This window comes from Prionailurus bengalensis, chromosome A1, assembly GCF_016509475.1.
Source record: "Prionailurus bengalensis isolate Pbe53 chromosome A1, Fcat_Pben_1.1_paternal_pri, whole genome shotgun sequence".
NCBI classification, from domain to species: Eukaryota; Metazoa; Chordata; class Mammalia; order Carnivora; family Felidae; genus Prionailurus; species Prionailurus bengalensis.
The window spans coordinates 122,474,467-122,494,911 of NC_057343.1; the positions used below are offsets into that span (position 1 = coordinate 122,474,467).

General features: G+C 35.5%; 1 protein-coding gene across 8 annotated transcripts in view; it reads left to right on the top strand.

Moving 5' to 3' along the window:
* TCERG1 (transcription elongation regulator 1) overlaps nucleotides 1-20,445 on the top strand; it is a 61,397-nt gene that overhangs the window by 28,003 nt on the left and 12,949 nt on the right. For 5 of the 8 annotated variants that reach the window (XR_006298664.1, XM_043590254.1, XM_043590238.1 and 2 more), the window contains 7 exons: nucleotides 3,112-3,272; nucleotides 4,522-4,578; nucleotides 4,729-4,795; nucleotides 5,893-5,943; nucleotides 7,289-7,424; nucleotides 8,279-8,368; nucleotides 16,826-16,944. Coding sequence is in view for 7 of the 8 variants with exons in the window: in XM_043590254.1 (XP_043446189.1) it covers nucleotides 3,112-3,272; nucleotides 4,522-4,578; nucleotides 4,729-4,795; nucleotides 5,893-5,943; nucleotides 7,289-7,424; nucleotides 8,279-8,368; nucleotides 16,826-16,944 (681 nt within the window). In the remaining variant the exon portion in view is untranslated. The remainder of the gene's footprint in view (nucleotides 1-3,111; nucleotides 3,273-4,521; nucleotides 4,579-4,728; nucleotides 4,796-5,892; nucleotides 5,944-7,288; nucleotides 7,425-8,278; nucleotides 8,369-16,825; nucleotides 16,945-20,445) is intronic. The other 3 variants (XM_043590267.1, XM_043590247.1, XM_043590287.1) reach the window with 1 other exon arrangement.

Consider the following 20,445-nt stretch of genomic DNA (forward strand, 5'->3'; position numbering starts at 1 on the left):
CTCAATGCATCTCCAACCATTCTTATTTTTTTCATGGGTTAAAAGTTGCAGATAGTAGTATACTTCACCCTTCAACATTTTATCTTTCATATTATTAGCACAGGGCAGTTTTTTGACACAATTCTTTGTCCATTATTTCCCCTGTTAATTCTGAAACGTCACTGCACATTTACCGCTAGTACTGTTGGAGCTATATTGGCACACTTTGGTATTTTGAAACCAACATCAATTAGTAAAATAGAATCTCTGTCTTAAAGTAGTTACTACTGTTTATATCAGTTAAATAGTGTTTTAGAAACTAGCACAGAAAATTTAGGATAGGTTTTTTTTCCCAGTAAAGTTAAACATCTAACGAGATGGCTTAAGTATCTCAGGATTATTCTTTAAAAAAAATTATTTTTTAAAGATTTTATTTTTAAATAATCTCTACACCCATCACAGGACCTGAACTCACAACCCTGAGAATCAGGAGTCACAAACTCCCCCTACAGAGCCAGCCAGGTGCCCCTTTCAGGGTTAGTCTAATGGAACATAATAACACTTATCTTCACCTATGCTTTTAAAATTAATTGTAAAGAGAGATCAGAAGTAGAAGCATTTTGTATTCCCTAGGATCAGTGAGCCTTGTTTTTTTTGTTGGATTCCATGACAAAACGTATCTAGTCCATTTGCACAAAAGATTTTGGTTTGGTAGTACATTACACATTTTGTCAGTTTTTTAAAAAAGATTTTATTTTTAAGTAATCTCTTTACACAATATGGGGCTCAAACTTAAACCCCAAAATCAAAAGTTACGTTTCTCATTTTTATGTGTGTTAATTAAGTACAATCGTCGAAGTACAATGAGGTGAAATAGTTCAAGTTCATTCCCACAATCAAAATAAACATTTCTAGTAATCCCGAAAGTTTCCTTGTATCCCTTTGTAGTCCATCCCTCCCTCTAATCCCATCCTTAAGTGTCCCTCTGCTTTCTGTTATTTTAGATTACTTTGTATTTTATAGAATATCGTGTCAAGAATCCTGTAGCATATACTTTTTTTGTCTAGCTATTTCTTAAAAATATAACTATATTGAGATAAATCACATCCCTCATTTAAAGTGCACAACTCATTGATTTTAAATATATTCACAGAATTGTGCATCCATCACCATATTCAATTTTAGAATATTTTCATTATTCCCCCCCCCCCCCAAAAAAAATCCCCATGCTCATTAATAGTTAGCTGGAGATGAAGTCTCTTATTTTTTATTCATCTGGGAATATCTTTTCTTGCCCTTGTTTCCAAAGGATGTTTATGTTGTATAGGGAATCCTGGGTTGGCAGTGTTTTTTTCCCTCCACCCCAGCACTTTAAGGATGTTGTTTTACTGTATTCTTGTCTCTAGGATATCTGGTAAGAAATCCACGGTCATTGGACTTGTTCCCCTGTTTGTAGTGTGCCATAGTTTTTCTTAGCTACTAGCAACTAGCAAGGATTTTTCTTTATTTTTGATTTTCACCAGGTTGATTATGTTGTTTCTAAGTATGGTTTTCATGAAGTTTATCCTGCTTGGGGTTCGCTGAGCTTCTTTAATATTTGTATCTTTTACCAAATTTGGACTTTTTTGGGGGGGTGGGGGCATTGTGTCTTCAAAATTTTTTCTGCCCCAATATCCTTTCCTCCTGGGATCCCAGTGACGTTTACATAAGGCATTTTGACATAGTCACTTTAGTTTCTGAATCTCTGTTGATTCTTTTTACTGCCTTTGTTCTTCTGGTGGGATAATTACTGATCTACTTTCTAGTTCACTGATCATTTCCTCTCATCTCTATGCTAGAGAAATTGAATTTCAATTGTGTATTTTTCTTTTTTTCGTTTTAGTTTTATTTTAATTCCAGTATAGTTAGCCTGCAGTGTTCTATTAGTTTCAGGTGTACAAAGTAGTGTTTTCAGCACTCGTATACCACACCAGTGCTCATCACAGGTGCACTCCTTTATCTCTAACTCCTGTTTCACCCTTCTCCCCACCCACCGTGTCCCTGGTAACCAGTTTGTTCTCTGTGGTATGAGACTAAGTTTCTTGGCTTGTCTTTTTCCTTTGCTTCATTTCTGTATTTTCTGTCTCTATAATTTTTGGGTTTTTTTGTTTTTTTTTGTTTTTTTTGTTTTTTTTTTTGTTTTTTTTACACAGTTTCTATTTCAGTAATGAGACCATGTTTTCATTCAGGTTTTTTCTTCATCTCATGAACTCCAGTTATAATTGCTTCTTGAAAGTCTTTGATTATTTCAGCAATAGAGGTTTTGTCTGATAATTTCAACATCTGGATTAACTTGGCTTGGCAGCTGTTGATGAACTTTTAATTATCTGACCATAGAGACCTGGTTTCTACTGGAAGTTTTGCTGTCTTTGCCACTCTGACCATGCTACTGTGTGACTCGGGGCTCTCGGGGCAGAGATTTCAGGGAGGAAAAGTGGGAAATTTATACCCTTGCAGTTGCTGCTGTAAACATTGACTCTCTTCCAAACTTAAATATTTATTTTTTAAAAACTGTACAGAGCCCTTATGTTCTTATTTTTTCTATTTTGTCTGAATTTCTTGTTAGAATAGGAACAGTGAACTGTAGTGGGCTATGGTGTCATAGTGCAGTCAGTACTTTCTTATTTTTTGTATTAGATATAATGAGATATTAAAGATTTCATAGCAGGTTGCATTTGAGTATGTAAAATTCTGATTTGGTAAGAAATATATAGAAGAACTATGTAATAGATACTGTGCTGTGGTCTGTTCTTTAGCTTTAGAACTGCTTGATAGCATTCTTGTTTGTTGCCATTGAACTCATCTTTTGTGGTAGGTAAAAATGCAGCACTCTCAGATTGAGTGAGCCAGACCAAGTTACTAATTTTATGAATTACTTTGCTTTTCCTGGTTTTATCCACTAATGTGTTGAGCTGCTGTTCTTAACCTTTGCCAGTCAGCTCTCTCCTTTAAAAGTCATGTTTGGCTAACTCCTGCTGTCTGGAGGTGTCCCCACCACCACCACCACCTCTCCTTTAGCAGGATGACAGTAAGAGACCTATCTGTCAAATATGTTCCATAACCTGAGAAACTGATATTTGAATCAATTCGTAGGTGTGTTGTTTGGACTGGTGATGAGCGGGTCTTCTTTTATAATCCTACCACCCGTCTCTCTATGTGGGACCGACCTGATGATCTGATTGGAAGGGCGGATGTTGACAAAATTATTCAGGAGCCACCTCATAAAAAAGGAATGGAAGAAGTAAAGAAACTAAGTAAGTTTTCAATTAGGAATTTGTCCTCTAATTTTAACATTCTTTTAATATTTTTATAGAAAATATGAGGCCTTTTAGGAAAGCTTGCTGTTTTCAAGGAATATAACAAATTTGAGAAATGGGAAATAGTCCATGATGCTAGTTTGAGTTCAATAACAGAGTTATTAAAAAAAAAAATAGAGAATTTGGACAGTTTTTTTGGTAAGATATTTATATGTGTGTTTTTTTTAATTGCCTCATCAAGATTTTTAGTCCAAGATAATGTTGTCTTTGCTAAGGTTTGCCATTTGCTTATTAATAATACTAAAACATTTCTCAGTGTTCTTTTAGCACCTTTTGTAACTAGTAATATTTTTTGAAATAAAATTGTACAGAGTATTTTTAAAATATTGGTTATTAAACTTTTGTAAAGTTCAAAATTTGGTAAACTATGAAAGCTTAGTCTTTTGTTTATTTGTTTACTTATTTGGAGAGAGAGCAAGCGAACAGGGTCAGGGTAGAGGTAGAGGGAGAGAAAATCTTAAGCAGGTTGACGTGGTGCTCCATATTGGCCAAGAGATCAGGACTGAGCTGAGATCAAGAGTCAGATGCTTAGCTGACTTAAACCACCCAGGCACCCCAAAGCTTAGTCTTTTAAAGTAATTGAAACTTAGGGAAGGCAAGCCTTATTTCTGACAATATAAAGACAAACCTTTTTAAGAGATTATCTTTTAAGGTACCTCATGTTCAGGCAGCATTTCATTGTATATAATGAACACCAATATTTATACATAATTTTGATTGCATATTTTTTATTGGTAATTTGCCTTCATTTTGATAGGATTGTTTTTATAGACCCCCCCTTCATCAAATGTAGAAGCATAAATGAATCACTAATACTTCCAATGAAATAAATTCTCATCCATGTCATTTATAATAATTGAGAAGTCTTCATGGATTGTGTATATTTGGTGCTACATTTTTTGCTTAGGAGTCACTTTCAAATCAGTGAAACTTTCCCTGTCTGTCTCTAGAGTCACTAGGCATTAGTTTTTCCCATGTGTCATGAATAAACATTTCAAAGTGAATTAGAAATTTAATATAAAGGGAAGATTAATTTAAGAAGTATAGAATTGTGTTTTGTTTAATGTTTTATAGAGGAGAGAATATTATGGGATGGATACGTTACGGAAACGGTGACTTTTTAAAGGAAAAGATTGTGTAATATATGCATGTAACTTCATAATAATAACTGATACGTTTTTGCCAGGGCACCCGACCCCGACAATGCTGTCCATCCAAAAATGGCAATTCTCTATGAGTGCAAGTGAGTGAACTATAAATTGTACCTACTTTTTCATACTATTAAAGCAAGTGTTCTGGTAGTGGGTAGCAGAAGGATGAGTACTTAAGTATTTCAATTGTTGCTTGCTTATTTTTATATTCTGACAAGGTTTAATTAAATTTGATCTTACAGTTAAAGAAGAACAGGAATTAATGGAAGAACTTAATGAAGATGAACCTGTTAAAGCCAAAAAACGGAAGTAAGTAATACTTATAGTTTATGTAATTCAGGCAGATTATAGCTATTAATTAAGTCACAGTCAGTTTGTGGATGTGACAACTAATATGTATGTTGTTAGGAGACCGAAGTCATGATTGCTCTCTAAGGCCTGATATTAGAAAGCTTTGCTTTAGAGTGTAGAAATGGTGTCCTTACTGTTGCTAGATTTGCAGAATATTTGATTATTTAAGTGTATATTATGAAGCCAAGTGACATTTTAGGAATTAGTTGATAAATTATTTTCAGATATTCATTAAGCTGGAATTTTATAAAAAATGAACTTCCTCCTTTAGTGTAGACCCTAACAGACACCATTTCAGAAAGTTCATAGTTATAGATACACAGACTTCCCTGTTTTTTTTATATACTTGTCACCTAGCTCTTCCTTGAGTCTGTGGTTATTAATACCTGGTGTAGAGGGAACCTGTGAGCTTAGAACGAGCTTTGAGAGAAAGAGACTGCCATAAGTGGGAGCATTAGATTGGCCAGTGCTCTGTAGTTGGGTGAAATAGGAATGTTACTAATTAAGGGGGATCACTAATTAGGTGGGGGGTAGATGGTATTTGGCTGTGGTGGGGGGGGGGAATGGGACCATTATTTAGCAGCAAAACGGAAAGTTTGAAGACATTATTAGGAACTGGATGATCCATAGTCCTTATCTGAAAAGGACAGATTGAATGCAGCCAAATTATGGCAAGGAAATCAGTGAGACAAACCCTCGGAAGGGTGGTTCTTTTTAAAAAATCATTAGTGACAATATTAAAGACATTAAGATGTTAAAGAGAGTCACTCATAATCAACCAAAGTAACACAGCTATTTTCATTTTTGCAGTTGACTTTTTAGTTCTTGACCAAATATGTAAATACTTTTATTAGTTGTAATCAACTGACTTTGTGTGCTTTAAAAAAAAAAAAATTAGAATAAGACATTTGTTTTCTTAATTATTATAAATGACTGTATTCATTCTGTTTATGTAACCATAATTTTGGATGTTCCTACAATGTTAAACTTTTAGGTTGTTTTTAATTGTTTGTTCTTATAGACAACTCTGTAAGGTTTTTAACTGCTTTTATCAGGAGAATGTCAAAGAAGTCCTTTATGTGGATTGCCCGAGCTTCTCTATTTAGGTACAAAGTTAAAAGCCTATTTTTCCTGGCTTAGTTTTTCTTTCTTTCTTTTATTGAGATAGATAGTGATAGTTTGTATTGTGACATTTTCATTTAGTATAATTCTGTAAAGGTTATTTGTTTTCATTAGTTATATTTCTTGGATGTCTTTTAATTCTTTATTTAAATAGTTCTTAAATAAATTATTATAAGAGGGTATATTGTTTGGCAAATTACTTTTACCTGTTTGTTTTGTGCATATCTTAGGTCACAGACTATCTCGCTAAGTTCCTGCAGGTCACGGACTATGTCTTCTATTTCTTTTGATTCATTCCCTAAATTGCTAATTACCTCTCACTTAACCATATTTGCGGGTTAGCCATTTAAATCTCTTGGGCTACCTTCACTTCCCTATATAGCATGCTTTTGAAATTTGTGATGTTTTGTTTTTCCCAATTCCCTTAAGTTTGTGTAGGGAGTATGAACCAATTTTATTTTGATACTTAGCAGATCATATTTAAGGAGGAAGATCTGCTGAGACACACTCAAATATTATTGAATTACTTTCTCTTTTGGATTATTCATATGAATGGGCCTTTTTCATAGTGCAGATGTTTGAGAGGTGACTCAATTTCATGTTTACAATCTCACTTGAGTACCATACAGCAACAGGGTTGTCCTTAGCCCTGAGGTGCATTTTTGGAGGAAAAAGAAGTAGTTTAGTCATTGATGAACAGTTCTAATTCCATCTAACTACTCCTGGGCCTATGTTGCTCTCTGGGACCTGTCCTTCAACTTAAATCTCAACTTACCACCCAGAAAGTGAGTAAAAAAGATGTCAGGTAGGTAAGGTATATATCTCACATAACCACTTGGCCAAGTTTGCAGATATTTGCATTTTATTTTCAAAATAAATATTTGAGATTACTAAGACTTATACCAGTTTTTATTAGATAAAAATATTTTACGGATCTATAATGTAAAACATTCTGGAAAATACTATTTTTCCTATATCATTTCAAGAACTAAAAATTATGTTTTGTGCTGTTTGTTTCTAACACATAGAGTTTTATTGCAATGTTAGTTTTTTTTTGTTTGTTTTTGAAAGTAAGGTAGTTCATTTTGTGTATCAGACAGAGAGACAGCACAATATAGCCATTGTAACATCATTAGAAGCTCATGTAACTTTATTATAATGAAAGTTGCCTATCCCTTAGAGTTCATTTGAAACCCTCAATATAATTTTTTTTTTGCCAAAAATATGCTGCTCAGTAGTGAGTCTTGAATATTCCATTGATTTAAAGATTTTAGTAAGATTCCTTGTTAATATTTTGTCAGTTGATGCCTTATATTTTATTTTTTATAGGAGAGACGATAATAAAGACATTGATTCAGAGAAAGAAGCTGCCATGGAAGCTGAAATTAAAGCTGCCCGAGAAAGGGCCATTGTCCCTCTGGAGGCCCGAATGAAGCAGTTCAAGGACATGCTGCTAGAGAGAGGGGTCAGAAAACAATCTTTGGGGGAGATATTTCTGTTTTGTATAAGTAATATAAATATGTCTTGCTAAAAGGTCAAATCTAAGGTTAGTGCTCATGTTTGGGGGGGAGGTAAGGGAAGCCTATCAAATTACTGTACTCTCTCAAGCAGCCTTTTTCTTGGCTCATCATATCATGTTTGACTAAATGCCTTTTTACTGTCCTTTTAAATACAAATAACATTTAATGTTATTTGTTGGGTCAAATGTTGACCCAACATTTGTTGGGTCATTAAATTTTGGTGAGTAATATAAGATGAGTATTAACAGAGTATTAACATTACAGAGTGGCGGACGACATGGGATAGGTAAGGTATATGTAATTTTTCTTTTAATACTTTCAGAATGGCGTTTGGTTAAAGGAGAACTGGTACTTTATGATATTATTAATAGAGCTTAATTGAGAGGGGTTTTGACGTTTTGGTTATGTTCACAGATTCATTTGAATAAGTTTAACTGTTCACTTTAAAATTGCAACATTGTTCACAAGATTGGAGCAAGCATGGGAAATCAAAATGCATATCTTCAAGGCTTTTTCTGATGTACTGATTTTTAAAATGTCACACAGTAGTGGTTATTTTAATGAGTAATTAGGTGTGTGTTATTTCTATATAATACAGAAATGTTCAGAGCCAATTAGTGTGGAAATTTGCCGTTGCTAGCCTCCCACTGCTTGTCATTTATTAGTGATGGAAACTTCAGTATGGTTTTTATTATGCCTCCTTTTTAAGCAGATGTCCTGTAGATTTCAAGGAAAATTATATGACCTTTATGTTTTTAGAGCCAACTTAATTATGAGGCAATACATTTTTATTTTAAAGGTGTCTGCTTTTTCAACGTGGGAGAAGGAGTTGCACAAGATAGTTTTTGATCCTCGGTACTTACTTCTCAATCCTAAAGAGAGAAAACAGGTAAAAGGAAAATAACATTATTTAAAAAATGTATATCCCTTAACAGCATAATTTAAAAACGTAAGGAATAAAATGCCATCCTTCCCCCCCCCCCCCCACACACAGTACTCAAAACGCATAGTCTCATATCTTAGAACACATTTACCCTCTCTGTGGGCATTTCTGCCTCAGAAATACTTGCATATTTTTGCCTTTATTATGGACGTGGGTATTGCTTCATGAGTATTCTGTCCTTGTGCCTCATAATATGCTGATGTTGTATCAGGGAGTTTTCAAAATTCATTTTAAATGCGTTTATTAATTTACTTTTTACTGGGCAAATGTTGCAGATTTATAGTAGAAAAATAGCAATATACAGATGAGTAGAAAGGCAGAAGAAACACCTACAATCCTACCCGACTGATTGGACCATGACTGGACCCTGGTCTTGTAGCCTTCCTGTTTGTGCCAGTATATATGCATGAGTGTGTGTGGTAGGTAGAAAACACTCAGAGACCCGTTTACGTTTAAGCACACAAGTCTACATCTAAGCACCATCTGTTAGAATGTCTTTTCATCATAAGCTTAAAGAATTGATGGACACTTCAGGGTCTCTGCTCATTTAGTGTCAACATGAATTAGACTTGCCATGTTATTGAGTGCCATTATTCCTGTGATGATTCAGCAGTATATATCCTCTCACAGTGATCGCTTCGTCCTCTAAATCCTTGCACACTTCCAACTTACATAGTTTCTGAATTACCTGGACCACCCTGACACTGAGCTCTGTAGAATGGTGAGTATGTTGAACTACTTGCTAGAGGGCTATTGAGCTACGACAAGATTTCATTTGGTAGTCTATTCTTGATTTGTAATTTAATAGTTGGCGTAATTCTCTGCACTGTTTGTGCCATTATGCATGTAGGTCTCATCACAAACTTTTTATAAAGAGAGGAAATTTACACTGTGCCAGACATGTATTTTAGTCTGCGTAATAGAAAAGCATGACTTTCCAAAGATACTTGCATCTGCATTTCAAACACAGCGTGTGTGTGTGTGTGTGTGTGTGTGTGTGTGTGTGTGTGTGTGTTTTAAACTGTGTGTAATGGTCTCTATCAAAAAGTATAAATCATCCTTGATTCCTTACTTCTCCCCTCTGTGCATTTCAAGTCTGTCAGCAAAATCTACCTCCAAAAGCTTGTAAATACAACTTACTCACCATTTCCCCCACTAACACTGTAGTTCAGGGCACCGTTACCATTTCTCAGCATCTGTGTAGCCCCTGACTGACCTCTTTGCTTCCTTCCGTTCTTGCTTTTTGGAGTCAAGTTCTTTTTCCACATAGCAGCCAGACTAATTTTACATTTAAGAGGCAAATTAAGGCACTGTTACTGTTCCCTTGCTCAAAAAATGTACATTGCTTACCATTTCATTTAGGATAAAACTGGAATTCTTTATCATGGCTTGTAAGATTATACTTACACTCTTATCTGCATAGTTCTTGAAGGTCTTGTCTTAGATTCATTCATTCTGGCCACAGTTCCTTTGTTGTGCTTTGAACAAGCTGGGTACATTCTGATACTTGGCTCTTCCTCTGTCTGGAGTGTTCTTCCCCTAGGTGTTTGCATATGCCCCATGATTTTATTCAGGTGCTTGTCCAAGTGCCTTCTGAGCCATGTGTCTCTGCTTTCTTTCCTTTATAGCACTCACAGCTCTAATTATCTAAAATTATCTACTGTTTTCTCCGGCTGCAGAATATAAATTCTGAGGGCTGGAACTTTGTTCATTGCTATATGTGTAACGCCTGCAGCAGTGCTTAACCTAAATATCCCTGAAGGGTTACTTTAAAACCTTAGTGACGTGACTCTTCATGCTGCTGAGTGTTATAGTTTCTGAGTTAAATTACAAGTGCGTATTGAGAGCTAAAATTCTTTCCCAATTTTACAGGCATTTTGTAAGCTGATGGTGTTACCTCTTATTAAGAGTAATACTTAAAAAGATGAAGAATATCAAGCATTTTTCCATTTAAATAAAGACTACTTAAAGGTTCTCATCCTTTTTGAGTAAAATTCTTAAAACTGGAGTGTAAGAAATGAAAGGAGAAGCAAACATTTGGAATTAATATGTGTACTTTTTTAGTACTTAGTTTTATTTGCATGAGAGTGTAAAATCAGGGAGAAACCAGTTAAGTTACATATTTAAGTTAAATTTAAGTTTAATTTAAGTTACATATTAAGTATCTAGGTCGTGTATTTGCACTTTGTAACTCCATTTCTGAAATTTGTATTTTGATTTAAAACAACTACCAATTTTATTGAAAATGTCTCAGTCTGCAAGTGCATCTCTTTTACTTTTCTAGCTATCTGTAGATTTACATATATCTGTACATTTATGTATATTTTACATCATTCTAGAAGTATTTTATATAATTGTAACTATAAGTTTTAAATTAAGATTTTCTTTATTTAATCTTGTTTTTGATAAAAGATCACTTGAGTCAGAAATTGTTTTGTTTTTTGTTTTGACCGTTTTTTTTAATGTTTATTTTTGAGAGAGATAGAGTGGGGTAGGGGCAGAGAGAGAGGGAGACAGAGAATCTGAAGTGGGCTCTGTGCTGACAGCAGGGAGTCCACTTCGGGGCTTGAATTCACGAACTGTGAGATCATAACCTGAGTTGAAGTTGGATGCCTAACCAACGAAGCTACTGAGGTGCCCCTGTTTTGACAAAGTTTTAAACTGAATAACATTTTTAAACAGAAGCAGACCATTTCCATGCAGGATATTAGACTCTGAGGTAGAGACTAGTTATGCTAACACTTAAAATTGGGGGCACCTGGGTGGCTCCATAGGTTAAACATCTGACTTTTGATCTCAGGGTTGTGAGTTCAATCCCTGTGTTGGGCTCAGTGGTGGGCATGAAGCCTCCTTAAAAAAAAAAAAAAAAAGGTAGCTTATTTCAAAAATAAGCATTTTAATGTAGTAAGTGTTATTGAGAGCTTTTTAAGGTCGATGTATTACAAATAGTAATACATTACCAATATAGTTACTCATTGTCAACTGGCCGTCTTGGCCACTCTTTACTGGATCAGTATCAAAGTATAAATTGAATTAAATTGAAATGAGAATGAAATGAAATAATAGAGGCGTCTTGAAAAACTCTGTTCCTCTATACATTGAATACTTGGACGTCAAATGTGTAGGGATTTTTCTATATCAGTCAGTTCTCTGATACCAGCTGGTGTCCTACCATTGAATTGAATTCTGACACTGCACGGAATTAGAATTATATCCCATAGATTAAAGGCTTAGACCCACAAGACCTTCCCTCTCTTCAAATGCTTATCACAAGTAGTACCTTCTACACACTTCAGTTTAGCTACAACTCAGGGATTCCCCTGTTCCCCTCCTCAGCTTTAATAATTTGCTATAATGGCTCACAGAACTCTGGGAAGCACTTATGTTTATTGGTTTATAATGTAATAAAGGATATGATAAGGGGTACAGTTGAATGGCAGATGATGAGACACGTGGGACGAGGTCTGGAAGTGTCCTGAGTCCCTGAACTTCTGTCCCTGTGAAGTTGGAGTGTGCCATTCTCCTGGTACATGGATATGTTCACCAAGCTCACAGTTCTCTGAACGCTTTTGGCTATGATTTTTATGGGGACAGCTTACATAGGCATGGTTGATTAAATCATTTACCATTGGTGATTGGACTCAGTCACCAGCCATTGAAAGTTCCAGTGCTCTAATCACATGGTTGATTCCACTGGCAACTGTCTGCCATCCTGTGGTTTTCTAGAGAGACTTTCCAGAAATCACCTCCTGACACTAACTTTGATGTAGTTGAAAGGGGCTTGGTATGAACAATATAAACTTGCTCTTTTCTCCTTTATCTAATTCAGTGACAGGACAAAAGCCAGGTACAACAGTAGAGGCTCCTGTCTCTCCTATCACTTAGGAAATTAAAAGGGTTTTAGGAGCTCTTGCCTGGAGCCAGGACAGAGACCATATATATATATATATATATATTTTTTTTTTTTTTTCTTCTTCTTCTTCTTTTCTTTTTAATTTAAATTCCACTTCACATATATTGTAATATTAGTTCCAGGTATACCCGGTGCTCATCACAAGTGCACTCCTTAATCCCTGTCACCTATTTAATCCACCTCCCCACCCACCTACCCTCTGGTAACCATCCATTTGTTCTTTGTACTTAAGAGTGTTTCTTGGTTTGCTTCTCGCTTTTCCCTTTGCCATTGTGTTTTCCCTTTGCCATTTGTTGTGTTTCTTAAATTCCACACATGAGTGAAATCATACGATATGTCTTTTTCTGATTTATTTTGCTTAGCATAATACTCTAGCTCCATCCATGTTGGAAATGGCAAATATATATATTTTCTTAAAACACAGTATCACACCCATACTTTTCACAAACTTCAATGTTGAAGAAAAATATACATACATTAAAATCTAAACGTCGTAAATTTCACAAAGTGAGCATACTGTGTAATTATGTAGATTAAGAAATGGAAATGGTTGTGCAGGATGGCTAAGTCCTGAAGGTCTGTACAGCATAGTGCCTATAGCTAGCAGTACTATATCGTATACTGAAATTTTTGCTAGGATGATAGATCTTATGTTAAGGGTTTTTAATATCACTTAAAAATGAGAATAAATTAAAAGGGCTCGAGGAACCTTTTGGAGGTGGATAGGTTTACGTCATAGACTGTGGTGGTTTCCTAGATGTATATTTATCTCCAAACTCACAAGTTGTATACATTAAATATGAACAACTTTTTGTACATCAATTATACCTCAATAAAGTTGTTTAAAACCGAAAAGAAGGGGCTCCTGGGTGACTCAGTTGGTTGAGCATCCGACTTTGACTCAGGTCATGATCTCGCAGTACATGGTTTCAAGCCCTGCATCAGACTCTGTGCTGACAGCTCAGAGCCTGGAGCCTGCTTTGGACTCTGTGTCTCCTTCTCTCTCTGCCCCTCTCCTGCTCGCCCTCTGTCCCCCTCTGTCTCTGTCAAACATACATAAACGTCAAAAAAATTTGTTTGAAAAAATAATAAAAACGAAAAGAAATGGAATATAGCACCCTAGAAGCTACATTGGCTTAGACAATGTAGCTCTTTAATATGGATGTTTTGATTACATCTATAGAAGTCTACAAGAAATTTTTTATAAAAACTTAACAACTTTTGTGGTGTTTATTGTAACATTCACAAGTTGATGTTTTAAGAAAATAACCGCTTAAAATAGGGGACCTAAAAAGCTCAAGTGTATTGGGAAGCATGACACAAATAATTAGGAGAAGCTTGGAAGCATACCAGAACTCCTAATTTTCTTTGAGAAGGTGATCTCAGCTAGCGATTCCTAACTTTGGTGTGGGATATCCCAGAGGAAGGGTTGTGAAGTTTTCTCCAGCCTCTGAAAAGAAAGTTAATATAAATTCATTGGGTTTATTTGTAGTTCACTACTTTTACAAATAAGAAAGTATATACCAAAAAGGGAGAGAGGGCTTGAGAAGAACCCTCTTTCCCACATGGGTCAGCCTGCACATGCTTTCAGGATTTATTGCAGTGCTGTATTGGGATGGTGCTGAAAATGGCCAACGTGCCTGGCAGGAGATGGTGAGATAGTTGTAGGTATCTCTGTACAGCTATTAAAGATTGGTAGACAGACATGGCCTGACCTGGAATAAAGTTTTCAGTTTTGTAAAGAACATTTTTTGTTTGACTTTTTCTAAAGATGTACATGCACACCTTTAAAGAGACAAATATTTCTGTAAAATATGCTAGGAAAAGTAATAGAGTGCTGCCCAGTTTTATCTTTCTCAAGACATTTCTTCCAGAGCGTGTGCCTTGCTTCATTTTGGACTGGTTACCCTCTACACCTGACATACAGCTGTTATTTTTGAGCGTGACCAGTCTTTACCATCATCCTGAGATTTCCCTCATCTCTCTTGTTTTTGGGGGTAGAGACTTCACCTGTTTCCTTCATCATAAGTCTTTTTCTTTCTTGGTTTACTCCCTTTTGACCCATTCCATCCCTGTAATAGCTTCTTGAGAGAACATGCATGGGAGATAAACTTTGGAGCCTTGCGTGTTTGCAAACATTCATTGTACCCTTAATTTGAAATTGTTTGGTTGTTTAAGATATTTGAAATTGGAAATCTTTCTCTTTCAGGATTTTGAAGACGTTGCTCTTTTTCTAGTTTTCAGTGTTGTGTTTGAAGCCATCAGTTTATGGGCCTTTGTTTATGGGCCTGTTTATTTTTCCTTTGTGGATGTGTAGGATCTCCTCTTAGTGTATAGCGTTCTGAAATCTCACCGTGATTGTGTACCTTGGTGGAAGGGGCCCATTATGCTGGGTGCTTGGTGGTCCTTTTAGTATGTAAACTCCTGTCTTTCAGTTCTGGGAGATTTTCTTACATTGCTTTTTTGAATTTGTTTCCAACCTGTTTATTTTTTCATTCTGGGACAGAGAATTTGCCCTTTTTGTCTAGTCCTTAAATTTTCTTTTCACCTGTTTAATTTTTCTTTTTTTAATGTTTACTTTTGAGAGACAGAGAGAGACAGCATGCGAGAGGGGAAGGGCCAGAGAGAGAGGGAGACATAGAATCTGAAGCAGGCTCCAGGCTCTGAGCTATCAGCCCAGATCCTGATGTGGGGCTCGAACTCAAGAACTGCAAGATCATGACCTGAGCCGAAGTCAGACAGTTAACCTACTGAGCCGCCCAGGCGCCCTCTTTTCACCTATTTTCTACCTCTGCCCCTTTCTTTTGGATGACTTTCTCAACTTTATTGTCAAATCCTTTAATTTGAGTTTTCCTTGTTTCCTTTAATTTGTAGGATTTCTTTTTGTTCTTTAAGTTTTTCTTGTTTTATGATTACAGTATATTTTCTTAGTTTTATTAGAACATAAAACTTACTTTAGTATGTTAAATTAGGTATGCCCCCCCCCCTTTACCTTGAGAGATACTGCTTTACCTTTTAGAGCAAGAATTAGCAAGATTTTATTTTTTTTTTTTAATTTTTTTTTTTTAATGTTTGTTTATTTTTGAGACAGAGAGAGACAGAGCATGAACGGAGGAGGGTCAGAGAGATGGAGACACAGAATCTGAAATGGGCTCCAGGCTCTGAGCTGTCAGCACAGAGCCTGACGCGGGGCTCGAACTCACGGACCGTGAGATCATGACCTGAGCCGAAGTCAGACGCTTAACCGACTGAGCCACCCAGGCGCCCCTAGCAAGATTTTAAAATAAAGGGTCAGACAATAAATATTTTAGCTTTGGGGGCCATTTGGTCTCTGTCATAGTAGTGTAGTTCTGATACTGTAACAAAGGAGCACCCACAGGTAGATAGATGTGAAGGAATGAGCCTGACTATTCCAATAAAGTTTTACTTGTGGACACTAAATTTGGATTTCATTTAATTGTCACATGTCATGAAATGTTACAAAATTCTCTATTCTGTAACTATTTAAAAACTGTTAAAACTCTTTCTGGGCTGTACAAAAATAGGCAACAGGCCAAGTTTGGCCAGCAGGTTGTGAATTGCCCACCCTGGTTCTAGAGAATAATCACTTGCCTTTTACTGAGGCTCAGAAGTGGCAGAGCCCCCAGATACATGCTGTTGGCAAGGGAGATTTTCTGATGGACTCCTTCTTTAACAGCCTTATTGTAGCTGTACTCTGCCCTCACTTCCATGGATATCTGGTGCTGTCACTTCTGGAACTGTTTGAGGATTCTCTAATAAAAAAAGAATTGGTTTCTTTTCTTGACCGTTGAATTTGGGTCAGCTCTCTCATTTTTGCCAGTCCTTTACTGCTTATCTTTGTGCTTTTCATCTTCAAGACTTGCTCTTTCTTTTTCCCATTTGCCTGGTCTTGTTGGTTTGTGACTTAAAAAGGGAAATCCTCTTGTCATTGTATTGGCATTGGAAGAAAGGAAATAGATGTGCATGTTCAGTTTATTATCTTGTCTGTACATGATTAGGTGGGGGAAAATATTATGGGATAGATGTAAAGCATTACATTTTGGTAGAGATAATTATGTCTTAAAAAGAAGCACAGAAATAAATGTAAACTATCTGTTCCATACTCTTAACGTTTTTTTTCTAGAAGAGATTTGGAAGGATTGTAATTTATATATTTTATATCCCCTGAAATTTTTTAATATGCGTGTATTCAGTTTGTAATCAGGGACAATGAAAATTAAAGGGGCTTTTAACTTTGTTCTGAAGTCTCAGCCGAGGGCTTGTGTGCTTCTGTAACACTGTCAACTGAAGTTTTAAAGTGAGACTTGCTACAGATAATCTGCATACAATTGAGATATCTAATTCATTTTTTTCTATTATAGTTTGGACAAAGACATTGACTCAGTATTTTCTTAACAGATTCCATAGTTTGGTAATTAAATTATTCCTATGGAAGACTAACTTGCCCAATTGGTTTATTTTTGTGATAGGTATTTGATCAATATGTAAAGACGAGGGCAGAGGAAGAACGCAGGGAAAAGAAAAACAAAATAATGCAAGCCAAGGAAGATTTCAAAAAAATGATGGAAGAAGCAAAATTTAATCCAAGGTATATGGTTCATTACTGTAACATTTCAAAATATGTATGTGCTTTCTTCTAAGATCAGCTAAGAGAATATGTATCTTTTGGATAATTGGACATGAAAAGTTTATTTCATTATTGGTTATGCATTTCTAATCTTTATTCTTAATATATTTCCTTTAGAGGAACCTCTTGTGTTCTTTGAGAGGCAGTGTCTAGATATGTTTTTGTCTGATATTTTCAGTTGATTGTTGATTCAGTTGATTGTTAATGAGTATGTGTAATGGGGTGTAGAAGAGGAGACATTTAAAACTTAACGTGACTAGCATCATAAAAACAATAATATTTGGCATCATTTAGCGGATATCTTATGTGCACTTAAAAAGTTGTATGTACAAACTTATACATACATACATACATGCACTTGAAGCACATATACGTATACACACGTTATCTCATTATCTCACTCAGTCTTCTAAAACAGCCAGTATAGATTTATATGCTTGTCTCATACCTTACCCAAGTGAATGTAGGATTTCAACTGGATTCCAGTGTTAATACAGAATAGTCTAGGCAAGAGAAAATTACTTTTTATTTATGGTTTAGTTTTGGCAACAGTGTTTGTTACTTGGTTGCTGTGAATACCTCATAACGTGGAAAATTTTTAAAACTGTAGGGTAGAATTATGGAGTGTCTTGTTTAAATGGCACTTTTTATAAAAGTTCATCTTGTTGAAACGGTTACTTTTGTCATTGGAAGTAGAAGAGAGAATGTTGTTTGAGAAAGTATATTTAATATTATAATTTTATATTTGAAACATGAAGAGAAACCTAGGGCATTAATACACATCTCAGATAACAAAGTTAATAGAGTATTTGGAGCTCTGAAGAACGTAACATTTGTCAGGGGAGAGTAGAGTTTCGGACTCTCCGAGGGGTCTTGGTCCTTTCTTTTTGGTTAATCAAAACATTGAGTTCATGGGTCAGTACTTGTGACTCAGTTATAAAAGACATTTGGGGAGGCAGTTGAGGAGATTTGAGCATGGATGCATTGGTATTACATGGTATTAGAGAATTCACAATTTTCTTGGGTACGGTGGTTATAGAGGAAAAAGGATTTGCTCTGAGGAGATGCATGCTAAAATAGTTATAGATGAAGTCTCATGATGTCTGCAGCTTATTTTCAAATGATTCAGCAAAATACATTTATTTATTAAAACCCTTATGGATCTGACAATAACTGAGACTCTGAAGAGATTTCCGTTTTTTGGATTTGACAAATTAAGTTACTGCTCTATCCCAGTACCCAGGTGGGTGCTCTTTTGGGGCTGACAGAATTGGTGGAGCAAGCTGTACCTTGCAGGTTACTTCAGAAAATAAAGCCATGAGACACATAACTAGAAGTCTTAGCACTTGGGACATTGTGCTGTATTGCTATATTGATGCATTTAACGTGACCCTAGAGATTAGAACCAAATTTAGTAAGCAGAAAATGAGGAGGAAAAACTTAAAATTGAGAAAATATGTCCGCTAACTTAAATTCTCTTTGAAATGGGAAGAGACTATATATTATAACTAGATTTTGTAGATAAGAAACATTGGAGCTTATTCTGAAGGAAAAAATGACTGGGGAGAATTTAGTGCCTATTTCTATGTCTTTTTTCTTTTTGGATTGAAAGAAATTTCAAGGCATATCTCCTTGGGTCAGTTCCTGGTCACTTCCCAGTCTCCTACCACTATTATCCACCCTCACCTCTCCCTGAGAGAAAAGAGTGACTGTCTGTTTACCAAGCAGCACTTTCTGGAGTTGAGAGATGAGTTCTATAAAAATCTCTGTCACAATCTAATGCTAAAATTTCATTTTAGTCTTTTCTAGTGAAAAAATAATTATTTTACCCATTTTATTACAAATGATATAAATATGTGTAAAATAATTCTCACTTTTAGAAATTGATTTTATATTTTATTTGTAGTTTTTTAATGTTTTTATTAAAGAAATTATTTTTTAGTGTTTATTTTTGAGAGAGAGAGTGAGAGACAGTGCGAGCAGGGAGGGGCAGAAAAAGAGGGAGACACAGAATCCAAAGCAGGCTGTAGTCTCTGAGCTGTCAGCACAGAGCCGACGTGGGGCTCCAACCCACAAACCGTGAGATCACAACCTGAGCCGAAGCCAAGATGCTTAACTGACTGAGCCACCTAGGCACCCCTTTAATGTATATTTTTGAGAGAAAGAGATTGAGAATGAGCACAAGCAGGCCAGGGGCAGAGAGAGAGGAGACACAGAATCCGAAGCAGGCTCCAGGCTCTGAGCTGTCAGTGCAGATCCCAACGTGGGGCTCCAACCCATGAACTGCGAGATCATGACCTGAGCCGAAGTTGGATGCTTAACTGAGCCACCCAGGTGCCCCGATTTTACATTTAAAAACAGGTTTATTCTTTAATCATAGTAGTAATTCTCTCTTAAAATTATAATGCAAGGTGCTTAGTTTGTCATGAAAACAAAACAGATTTAGTGGACTTACGTGTATGTCATCCTGTTCCTGGGATACACGTTTTTATTTTATTTAAACTTTTATTAAGTTTACCTATCCAGTATTCAAACCAGGTTTGCAATGTATCCTGTTGTTAAAAAGTGTTGAATTAATGAAATTAGGTATTGTGAGTAACGATAGTTATATGTAAAAGATTATTAGAATACGGGTTTGGTTAGCAAAGCTTCAAAATAGCAAATGTTAGCTATGAATGGTACTCGTAATCTTCAGTTGATGTTTTAAATACTAAATTCTGAAGTTAACCAGTTTATTTACAATTAAAGTTGTAGTATATCTTTGCTTTAACACCTAAGAAGATGTGTTCTATATTTGTATTGAAATAAACAGTTTTTAAAGGGAGAGAGTAAGATTTAGCTTTCCCTTCTAAAAAAACTTGCTAAATATGGGAGTATTTATTATAAGACAAATTATTATGTGAGGTGAAAGCTTCAAGTATTGAAATATATCCAAATGTATGAATTATAAATGCCTTTTATTTGTGGAGAAAGTTTTTTTTTTTATACTGAGCCTCATTATCCCTTGTAGGCCTCATTTTTTTATGTAGCCTTCTTGGCAGCTTGCTTTGCTTTTTGGATCTATGCATTGATGTTTTCATCAAATTTGGAAAATTTTTGATCAGCATTTTTTCTGTTCTGATTGTTTTCTCTTTTAGAATTCTAATTATCTGACAAATCCCTGAGACTATTCCCCTCCTCCCCCAATTTTTTTGTGTGTGTATTCTTTTGATTAGATAACTGTTACTGATCTAATTTGGAGTCAGTAGCTCTTTATTCTAGGTCTGCTCTTTTGCTAAGCCTACCCAATGAATTTTTCCTTTCAGTTAGTTTTAGGTTCTTTTTTCCTATTTTCTGTGTCTTTACTAAAACTCCCTTTTATTCATTCATTAAGGCCATGTTTTTAGTTCTTTGAATCTATTTTTCTTAAATTTTTTCAATATAATTACAATATTTTTAAAGGATTTGTCTCTTCCAGAACAG